Genomic DNA, 11460 nt, shown 5'->3' with positions numbered 1-11460 from the left:
ATATGCTTCTCATGTGCTTCCTTTATGGTCCATGAAGAAGAAGTCAGCGAACAGACGAGAGAAACAGACTTTGAAAGGCAGAATGTATAAGTAAGAAGTCTTCCACTGGCAGGTTGAGCCAATATACGAGCTTCCAGTGTGTCGATTTGAATAACTTTGCTTCATTTGGTCAGGTTTAATCAATAGGATGTGAGGATTAGACGATAAAACCGGCTGATCCAGTTGTGCTCTAAGTGTGTCCTCAAGGTGCAGAGCGGGAATTTTATTCACACCCAAATCCAGGAGATTTAGGTTTGAATAAAAAGCCTCTGACACCATAAAAAATACAACCTGGAGAGAAGTATGAGATTTGATCAACGCTGGTAACCTGCACCTCAAGCTGCTGGTTTTGTGATCTTGCCCATGTGGGGCAGTTAAAACGTGCTCTGAGCTCGTAGTGCTCACGTCAGTGAAGGAAGCTGAGATTCAGAAAGAGCAGCAAAATCTGTAACAACAAGTGTGTCAGAACATCACAAAGGTCTCACAAAAATAATTTGCAAATTATTTGCTGTTAATTAAAACTGTTTGGGCCGCGTTGGTCTGGGCATCATTCATGTTGAGAAATTAAGAAATGAGTTTGCAAAAACCAAACCAAAACCATTGGAGCATCTTTTGAGTTTGGTTTTCTCAATCATCATTTGGAAACAAAAACGAACAGACTGCATTATGTTGTTAATGGTTTGAAATTTAAAAAAAAACAAAAAACAAAAAAAGCAACTTCTGTTTTTGGTCTGCAAACAAAAAACAAACAGAAGAATTGCCAAAACTGAAAATGGACCATTTTGATAGCTTTCTTTTTCTTTTCTTTCTTTTTTTAAATCTCTTGCCTAAATTGTTTTCTCCATTTTTGGTTTTGAAACAAAAAAAACCCAAAAACATGTTTTTTCAGTTTTTAGATTTCATATTACAGATTATCCAGTGACATCCAGACTGATGTGCTTTTACTCTTCAACATATACGGCTCCCTTTATAAACCTCACACTACAGTCCTTTGCATTAACAATGAATCCTCTTCATGACTTAATTCTTGACATCACATGAAAAACAAACTTCTATTCAATCCAGTGTCAGTGCAGTGGGAACATGCTTCCTCTGAAGAACATGAATCTTTATGTGAGTCCTTGTCTGCAGGTATTGGACTGGAAAAATGAACAAGTTTATCACCTGAGGATCAGAGAAAAGTCGGCATTCCTCCTCCTCTGGGCGTCAGGATATTGACCAACATGACAGCAAACAAAGACGAATAAAGCCAATAAAGCGTCTGTGGTATGGTTTAAACTGTGGTCTTTTATTAGCTGTCCACAAAAGCATGTCATGGAACAACAGAACCTGTAGCACGAGTGTAACATTCCTTGTTGTTGTTATACTCCACCACATCCCTGCTCCTCACACCATGTATAATTTATATTTCATATATATATATTTTGTACAATATACATGTTCTCATCAAAGGAAAAAAAACAAAAAAAAAAGAAAGAATAGCAAAAAAGTTCATCCCCCCGTGGATTGTAAATCTAGTGAACATCCCATGCATGTTTCCACTGCGTCTAGGAGAAATGTTGTTTATTACCAGGAACACGTACGCAGGCAAATAAATGCTCAGACAAATAAAGGGAGACACTTGTTAGCAACGAAGCTGGTGCACAGGGCACATTCTCAACAACATTAAACAAGAAGAGCCATGCGGAACCGACGCTTACTCTACGGCTTTGACCCAGTTTGGAGTCCAAAGCGCCAGTACAGGGGTAAAGTTAGTCTTTTTCGCTAATGACTAATAAAAACAGATCAGCTTGAAGTCTTTTGGCTGATGCTCATGTTTGAATGTTAAAACCATACTGAGCTGCAGTTGGATCACAACGACGGTGAACGTGTGGGAGGCTACAGTAACACCGGCACACAAAGTGCTTGACATCATCATGAACCTTTTCACCTCTGCGGAGACAAAATCTTGAAGTTACGGTTCACATTTAGGAAGCAAGTTTCCAGTCAAATGTGATGAGTCAGAGTGAAGCCAAATATGCAAATGTGTGTTAACAACAGAAGGAATCAGCTCCTGTAGAGCGTTCAGGGTGAAATCGACGGCGTGGCAGGCGTAAGAAATATGCTTTTAGTGAAACACATGTCAAAGAAAACACACCATGGGTCACAAAAACCGAAAAAATAATATATTCAGCCTTTTTTTTTTTCAGTCATTCTTTTGTCTGTGTCACATTTATACTGTAGCTCTGAGGCGTATTACTCTTTGCACCACTCAGAATAATACAATCTAATGGAAATATTGCTTAATTTCATCCTTTTAAAGCATCTTTTTATATAATCTTTTTCACTTTTGTAAAACAAAATAGCTGCGGAATGTAAAATAAAATATATAGTGCTATGTATGTAGGTAAGAAAATAAAGTTGTAGGATAATATCTATATTCCATTTTCTGTAACTATTTACAGAACTTAAAACCAGTTCGTATATGCCTATATGTTTCTCTTCAAATGACTTGTTGGGCCCAAAACTAGTATTTAAATAATTTCGAGTGTGCTACAATATTTAAAGTCATAATATTTGTCTTTTCTCTGAAGGACAGTTTGGATGAATGAAGAAACAACAATCACGATGTATGAGGAGACGTTTGCATTGTTCAGTAGGAAGCTTCTTCTTTTGGTTTCTTTGCACATTTTGTAAATAGTCAGCTGTTGTTGCATCGTTACATTCATGAAATATACCGCGTTGGTGTGATTTCCTCCAGAGGAGAAGGGTCATCAGACAGTCAGCGGGGTTTTAATAAAATACTCTTGAACTGAGTGAGGTTTTCACTCTTTGTGAGCGAGCGTGCATCATTTAAACAGCAGGACCGACAGCTGAGGGCTGCTGCTGAATGTCAGGTGTCTGGTTTAGCATTTAGGTCCTCGTAGAATCGAGAGGCGGCCGTTTAATGCACAGCAATCATGTGCAACAACAGTTAAATCACTTCACACCGTCAGCACTGAGTTCACATCTGCTATTGTCAGGCAACAAACTCACAACAAAATAACAGAAAAAGACGAATCAAATCCTTCAATCCAAACACCTGAGACAATACCAGCTCATACAGCGCCACACGTTCTGCGCCTTTTGTTGTTACTCATAAAAGCTTATTGTCATTTTATTTTCTTCTACTTAACATTTCTGAACACACATTATTTGTTTCCTTTCAGGGATGTTTTACTGACTCACTGTCTCAGGTGTGAGATTTGGTTCCTTGTATTTTTGCTTTAGTATGACAATGTGCGACTTTAGATGCTCAGTTTGAATGAAGTTGTGACGTGTAAAAAGCTGCTGCAGGAGTTTTCAGCTGCCGTCGCTCTGAACAAACAGCAGAATGAGATGGATTTGAAAAGATTCAAAGAATTTGGGACGAAAAAAATAAACACAAAATTGAACCAGAATCCTAAAGTGAATTAACTTAAATTAAAGCATTACAATTCGACGACGCTGACTGAAATGCACCCTGGGAGTCGTAGTTATCATCTTCCTCAGAGTTTTATCTGCACAGGTTTGTTATCTGACTTTCTATGAACTGATGACGTTCAACCAGGACAGTTTCAGGCTTTTCCAAACTGTACATCTGCTGCCAAGTTTACATCAAATTTCTTCTTAAAATTTCGCAAATTAATATGCATTTAACCTAAATACAGATATTAGCATTTGTTACCTTTCTACTCCTACGTCACTAAAAAGAAGCAGAAGACGAGGAAGCAACTTGATCCTGTAATTAAAGCTGCCAGTCAAACTTTACATGATGGAAAACGATGAATGATGATTAGGAATTCATTTAAGGAGCCTAACGCCCTTCTCACTGTTTTATGTACTTCACTATGAATGTGTTCATTCTTTTTCAGTTATTTTTTGTCAAATTTGATATTTACTGGATATATACTATATTATTAACCTACTTTTCCACCTCAGCCAACTGTAAAAACTTTATATTTAGCTTTATATTTTCTGAATTAAAAAAAAAAAAAGTTTTTATTTTCATGCACAGATTGAACATTCACTTAAAACGTAACATTAACTGCTATGACGTGAGTCAGTCAAACATTAGCCTGGATTCCATCACTAATTTGTATGTGGTTCAGAAGAATCTCCTTAGAATAAGTTATTAGGAACAACAAAATTCAAAGAAACGTTCCTGTTTTCACCAAAAAAAAAGTTTAACATTTGTGAGTTGTTTTTTTTTTTGAAAGCATTAATGCACATAAAAGAGGGGATGGAAAACCCGTTTTCGTAGAAGTTCTGACACAGTGAACATTTAACTCACATGACTTAACAGCTGTTTCCCACTTCTTTCATTGCCTTCACCTCTGGACATCACAAGACATGAAACAAATCCAAAACCAGATAACATGAAAGAATAACTTCCTTAAACTGAAAACAACTGCAGAGGACTTCTGAAGATAACAAAGTTTTGTTTGTTTCTTTTTCCTGTGCGACTAGAAAACTGGTTTTATTTCTGACTTCTTCTACTCTGTGTGTTATGTCTAGTGTCGCCTCTATCGCCACCTTCTGGAGACACTATGCAGCAGAGTTTATTTACTCGACAGCAGTTAATGGAAACAAGTCCATGTTGATAATTCTGTCTGCAGCACATGCAGCAGAGCACATAGCACAGCTGAGCAGATGGTGGTGAGGAGTCTAGTTTGCTTTCACAGCAAGTTACCAACTAGTTTGTGAAATACATTTCTGAAGTTAATAAACAATAACTCCATCGATACTCTAATAATAACAAAAGCATCCAAAGAAAATCAGTAAATATACCAATGTCAGAATATTTACTCTCTAAAAATCAGTATCTGCAGCAGTCTCAAAAATCCAGTATCGGTTAGCTTAGCTTAGCTTAGCAGTAGAGTTAATTGAGGCCATAAAGCAGCATCGCTTCTCCTGAGCTGGGATGTTTGTTGACAAGTCAGTTTAAACTCCACACTGAGACTGGATCAAATCAGAAATTAGATACACATTTTAACCCCAGGTGTAAAACCCATGAATCAGATGATGTATCCAGATACAGATGGCAGGTGTAAATGTGGTCATTGTGTCTCGAGTAAACTCAGTGCCGACACTGTGCAGGAATTTAACTTTGCTTTCACAGAATTCATGTGGAGATGAACCCTAAAACACAAAAGTGACTTTTTAGTCATTTAGTGATCTACCCTGATAGCACGGAATGTGTCAGAAAGAACAAAATCATTTAGAGGGAAAACCACTTTGATCAGACTGGAACAATGGACACCCCAATCAGCCCTACAGATCTACACAGAGAAGCACGCCTAAAGCAAAACAGAGGAGTCATACGGACAGATCAAACATGCAACTTTGCATAAACAAGACATACAGCAGGGAGCAACATTCAATGAGACTGGTGTCGTCAGCCAAGCGAGTGTGGGAGAATACTGTACATCAGTTTACAAAAAGGAACGACCAGCACGATGACTTTCAGAACGTATTTACAACTTTACTTTAGATATCTTTAAAGAGAAAGTCCCTGCCAAGTGAAGCCCGTCTCCATGTCCCGCTCGATCCGTTTTACAGTGGATAGAAAGTTTAATAAGCAGCGTTTTTTCCCCCCTAACTTCCCCCTGCGAAAGTGGTCCATGAAGTAAGCTCTGCATAAAAAGCAATATGAGGGCAGCTCAGTTGAGGAGGTGTCATGCAAAAAATAGTATCCGTGGACTTATCACAAGTTAATTTCCCAGTTGGACATCCACATTTCAAGCATAAGTCAGCATTGATCTCACTGAGTGGGCCGTCTTTCGTTGAATCAGCGCTGGCTGCAGCGTCGGCCACGTTGGAAGTTCCTGTGATCGGTTTGGCCTCTGCACACAGTCGATAAAACACAGTGAAACGTATCCAACATAGAAGTGACAGGATGAGATGTAGATAAGTTCAAATAAGTCCACCTAAAAGTCCGCCTGCTGGCATTGCTACTAATGACTTTTATTGGTTGTATAGGATATAGGATTATATTCATATTTTGGCATGTGTCAGACTTTATGCTGCAATGGCGTCCATTTCCATAAAGTGTTATTTGTAAACCAACGTCTCGTTTCAGAGATGATGACGGAGCTGCATTTATTGATTCTACTCTACCTCTCAGAGTGAAAAACGTATGTATTCCATGCATGTATCCTATATGAAATACAATAGAAAGTTTCATAATCACGGTTAGATCTAAAGTGATACTGTTGGGTTGAGGCAGTTCTGTTTTTTTTTATTTAGTTTTTCTTACTGTATGAGGGGTGGTGAGGTGACCGATGGGAGCCATGAGGACAAGAGTTCAAGCCTCTGACAAGACGAGAAAGTTCCCTCTCTGACTTTGTCAACATTAACCCTCAGCGAGTCGCAACAAGCAGAATTAAAGGGAATTCCTGACACAGAAACGTCCGGCAGCTCCTCTTCAGCAGCGGGGCCGGGACAGGTGGAGCACATTGTCTACACGGGCGGGACACTGGATGCTAAAGGTGGTGTTACATGGACGCTGTGGCTGGAATCGGAGGGCTCCGGAGACGACGACGTCACACCACGGAGCCCTTGGAGGTGGACAGGTGGATGGAGTGGATGCGGGTGGCCAGGGTCTTCTCCAGGTCGTGGAGGATGTCGGTGCAGATGCCGGGGCTGGACGCGGGGCTCTCGGCGGGGGGAGGTTCGTACAGAAGCTGCTTGAAGGTGTCGAATTCGATCAGCAGCACCATGTTCTTCAGGAAATAGCCCTCGATGAAAGCCGTCAGCTCTGCGGCACCAAGGAACTGCGCGGGAAATACAAGATGCAAAGACGAAGGCAGAGATTCAGAGATTCAGTGTATGTTTATGACGACATGTAGGTCAAAACTGATGCAGGGTTGAGCTGTTGATAAAAACTTAGATCAACATCAAGATTTGACCATTTCTTAGACTGTACAGCCATGCTAGCAGCTCTGTGAGGATGTTTTAAGGCAGGGGTCTCGAACTCCGGTCCTCGAGGGCCGCAATCCTGCATGTTTTAGATGTTTCCCTCTTCCAACACACCTGATTCAAATGATCAGGATCGGAAGGAAACATCTAAAACTTGCAGGATTGCGGCCCTCGAGGACTGGAGTTTGAGACCCCTGTTTTAAGGCATAGGTTTGCGTTAGCTAAATGCTAATCTCAACATGCTAACACACTGAGATTAAGCAGACATAATGATCACTGTAGTTAGCATGCTAACATTAGCACTAAACACAACGTACAATCGGTCATAAACCAAAGTACTGGATACATTTTGATGTCATGATGATGCTAAATGATTCATCAATCCAGCAGCTTATGAGTCATCTCAGTCTAGACCAACCAACAGTGTCGCATTTTCATTCCTATAAACCTGAAAACCAGATGAATGTGAGAGCTCATGTGGCCTCAGGCACAATGTGTCTCCCATTCAAACACGTTCCCACACAGCGACAACCCAGCTGGGCAAATCACAGCGTTTATCTAAAATGGGGTGAGTTTAATACGATGACTGTACAAAGGAACACCACTGAGGCTCTTTTCAGCGCTGCGCTACGTGTTTGGTTGCAGGTCTGTCCAATTTCATGTGCAGCCATTTTGGTCTCTGTCCTTTGACAACTCCCATTGGAAATCAAACTTTAACTTTTTTCTATCGATGCCAGACTTCAGCGATGCTGGCGTGGCCAAAAATGTGCAAGGCTCCAGGACTTATGTGACTACAAGCAGCCAGAGGCCTCCTGAGCGTGCTGTTGTGAAAGCATAACAGAAATCATGTTTTAGTGGCCACCTCTCATCTAAACAACTTCTGCATTTCCTTGGGTCGCCTGCAGTATAACTTGGCTCACTGTAAAATCAGAGTAGAATTTAATATCGGTCTAAAAAGCCCATCGTGTCTTAAAGACTTCATAGTTCTGCATTATCCCAATGGAGCACTTTGCTGTCAGAGGTCTGGCTTATTTGTGGTAATGTTCTTTTGGTGTTTTTCCAAAAATACCTCAGATCAAGCTAAAGTACTTAACTCAAGATTTTCAAACTGAAGATTTGGCTTAAAACTTTTCTTTTTCCATGAATCTTACAGTTGGGATTGGCTCAGCTGGCAGTAAATCAGCCCTTAGTTATGCTGCTACAGGCCTACACTGCTGGGAGACTTCCCATGATGCACTGAGCACCTCTCCTTCACTCTCCATACATTTATGTACGACTATCGCGTGCCACTAACTTTGTGTCTTTAGTTTGTCTTTTGTCCTCTCTGCAGGTATCTCTGGAGCTGCATGTTTCTGACCTGCAGGTTCTGGCCTCACCAGCCTCCTCATGCGTTGTTTGTTTCTCACTGCTATCCTTTTCTCTCTCCCCTTTAGCTCCTTTTATTTCTTCCCGCTGTGGTCAAAGAGCTGCTCAAATGAAATCCTTGAACTTGTTGGGTGTCTCTCTGTACCACACTGTATGTAGGGTCTTTATCTTACTCTGTGGAGTGTCTTGAGATGACTTGTGCTGTGAACTGATGCTGTATAAATCCAATTTAATTTCTCACTGGTCACCTCTCTGTAATGTACTTTAATAAACTGAACATGTCGGTAAACAGAGGCTTGTTTACACATCCGACAGACTGAGAGCAACATTAGCATAAGATGAACTTAAGTTTTGTTTTCCTGTTTGGGTCTATATAAACGTCAGATGCAAATGTCTGTCTCTTTAGAAGCTAAATGCCTCACAATGTCTCCAAGATGCTTGTTGTTTGTTCCTGGGTCAGTAGAGAACATCAGGATTTCAGAAGACCTACTATTCACTGAAAATTAAAGTCAATGAGAGTGAATCCGAACAATGAATTTGGCCGTAGAACCAAAAACAACAAGCTAAAAGACGCTAAAACGTTGTGCAGAGCTGGGTGACAACCACCACCACTTGTTCTTATAAAATACTGATCACAGCAGCTTAAGGTGAAAACAGACAGCTTGCTTCTTTTATTGCTTGTCTGCAGCAGCTAATTAATGCTGTGTTTGTACCTTATGTAAGAATTCATTACATAAGCATTTTTTTGGGTATATATCTGACCCGTTTACAACTTCTACAAATAACTAGCATCGTTCCCAGCTGCAGGAGTCTCACCTTGGCGTGTTTGTAGAGGTCCACGCAGGTCTCGGTGGTGATGTTCTTGGAGCAGATGATCTCACAGTGTCTCTGAAGGGCCTCTAGTTGGAAGAATTTGGCTGCAGACAGGAGCTGCAGGGAACAGTACAGCCCCACAGAATGAGGCACAGGACTTGGGATTAGAAATGCTAATACTGGCGCTGTCGCTCAGCAGGCTTTGGTTAAGTCGCACTTACCTCCATTACTTCGGTGTTGCGTATGTGCAGGGACTCGGTGCCTCCACAGTACAGATACTGCATGACCAGCTGTAACACACAACAGCACAGTTAAAGGACAACAGAGGAGGAACCCTGTCGCCGGTTGCTCCTAATAACGCTGTTTCTTAAAGTGCGCATGGAGTTTTCCCTTAACAGAATCAAATATCTGACTTCACTTGACAATTACAGCTGAGACTTAAAGTACAAGTTTAAGTAAAGAACATCTATCTTAAAAAATACAAACCAAAGAACAAGTCTGACCAATATAAAGGTATATCTGATCTGTATCAGTGTTGTCAGGTGGTCTCCCTGTATATTTGTACATAGTTTTAATTTAATTTTTTAATAATCAACAAATCCCACTGAGTACCTTCCAACTTCCCTACACTGTCTGTGGTGCTCAGCACTGAGAATATTTGTTCCAAAAGAAGATGTAAAGTACGAGGTGTGCCAGAAAAGTTCCATGACTGGTCTCACAAAATACATATTTCAAATCCAAACTACAAACTACAAGCTTTCTCCTTCAAAGTAGTCCCCCTGGAGTCTAACACACTTCCTCAGCCTTCTCTGCCACACCGCCATGCACTCCTGGAAGGATTCTTCAGGGATCCTCTGCAGCTCCATCGTCACAGCCATCTTGATGTCATCCATGTCTTCAAAACAGGTCCCCTTGATGACCCCCTTGAGCTTGGGGAAGAGGAAACAATCCCACAGAGCCAGGTGGGGTGAGTAGGGAGGTTGCTCCAGCACGGAGATGTTCTTCTCAGCCAGGAACTGTGGGATGCTCAGGGCATTGTGAGCAGGCACGTTGTCATGGTGAAGCAGCCACAACTTGTCCTGCCACAACTCTCACCTCTTCCTGAACGAAGCAAACGCTGCAGGATCTCTTTATAGACATGCTGGTTGATCATCTGAAAACTGGTAGTTTGGGTTTGAAATATATCTTCTGCAACACCAGTCCTGGAACTTTTCTGACACATCTCGTATAAAAACTGGGTCTCAAATGTGTTTTTTCATTAGTTTGGAAAAATCAAAACAGCTGGATTCTTGTGCTTGTTGGGAAATATTTTTTGACTATTGCACATCTGAGTATATCACACTGCTGGACAGTCTATGCTGGACTGAAATTAGCCAGTGTGTGTTGTCATGCTAATGAAGAACATGTCAGTGAGGGCAACAGTGTGGCTCACTGTTGTGTCTTTAAGAGTGTTCAGACAACAATAGAGCTCTATGGCACCGAGGAATCGGACCCAGTATGTCAGGCTGTGACTTGTTAGTAGAATACATTAGTCTTTGGTTTCGGGTCTGCTCACAACAATTCTTCATGACACGAATTCAAGGAATGATTATCAAACTTTTGTTATGTTTATTGTTTATGAACCTGATATTGGCTGATGTGTTTATCTGTCACTGTATCAATAATCCATTAAAAAAAATGCAAAGTCAGTCGGTTTTGTTGAAAATTAAACGTCAGTGGAAAGTAAAACATAGTCCAGTGAAGTTCTTACGTGAAAAATATTGTATTTGACATGGCTGATCTCAATGCAGGTGTTTTCTGCTGCTGGTCGGTTTTGGAGCAGCGACTTGAACCTGGATGGAACACAAGAAATCATATCAATTAAAATTTAAAATAATACCGCTGTATTGTACGCTGCTCTTTTATTAAATAGCATAAAATAAATGCCATTATGAGAGCAAACTTTTTTCCTTTACCTGGGAGAAGCTGTAAACAGCAAAACTTTGTGTGCATAAAACGGTTTCCCCTCCACCAGGAAGGTAACGTCAGACATCTCCTTGTTGTTCAGAAAATGGGGGTCTGGAAAAAAAACAATTAAAAAGACGCATCATACTCTACTCTCCTAAACTCGGCACGCAGAACAGCAAACAGCAGAAGATTAAGGTAATGTGGTCATTAATTACTCTGCAGCCAATTCATCACTCAGCTATCAGCGCTGAATTATCAAAACACAGCAGCTCGGCTTTCATTACTGTTCTGAAGAGCAGCTGATTTGAATTTGATATCCGCTACTTTAAGCCCTCTCTTAAAGTGCATCCTGATAAATTAATTAGTTTTTTAAAGCAC

General features: G+C 40.7%; 1 protein-coding gene across 1 annotated transcript in view; it reads right to left on the bottom strand.

The window, feature by feature from the left end:
- Nucleotides 1–1306: 1306 nt before the first annotated feature.
- LOC103362095 (ankyrin repeat and BTB/POZ domain-containing protein BTBD11-A) overlaps nucleotides 1307–11460 on the bottom strand; it is a gene marked incomplete at its 5' end in the record, with an annotated part of 73702 nt that continues 63548 nt past the window's right edge. The window contains 5 exons of the mRNA XM_008288360.1: nucleotides 1307–6812; nucleotides 9139–9252; nucleotides 9357–9425; nucleotides 10886–10967; nucleotides 11091–11193. Of these exons, the coding sequence (XP_008286582.1) occupies nucleotides 6582–6812; nucleotides 9139–9252; nucleotides 9357–9425; nucleotides 10886–10967; nucleotides 11091–11193 (599 nt within the window). The remainder of the gene's footprint in view (nucleotides 6813–9138; nucleotides 9253–9356; nucleotides 9426–10885; nucleotides 10968–11090; nucleotides 11194–11460) is intronic.

The sequence above is a fragment of the Stegastes partitus genome, unplaced genomic scaffold (genome assembly GCF_000690725.1).
Source record: "Stegastes partitus isolate 25-593 unplaced genomic scaffold, Stegastes_partitus-1.0.2 Scaffold555, whole genome shotgun sequence".
NCBI lineage: Eukaryota > Metazoa > Chordata > Actinopteri > Pomacentridae > Stegastes > Stegastes partitus.
The sequence above is the reverse complement of the archived record's forward strand: the minus strand, read 5'-3'. Positions and strand labels throughout refer to the sequence as shown.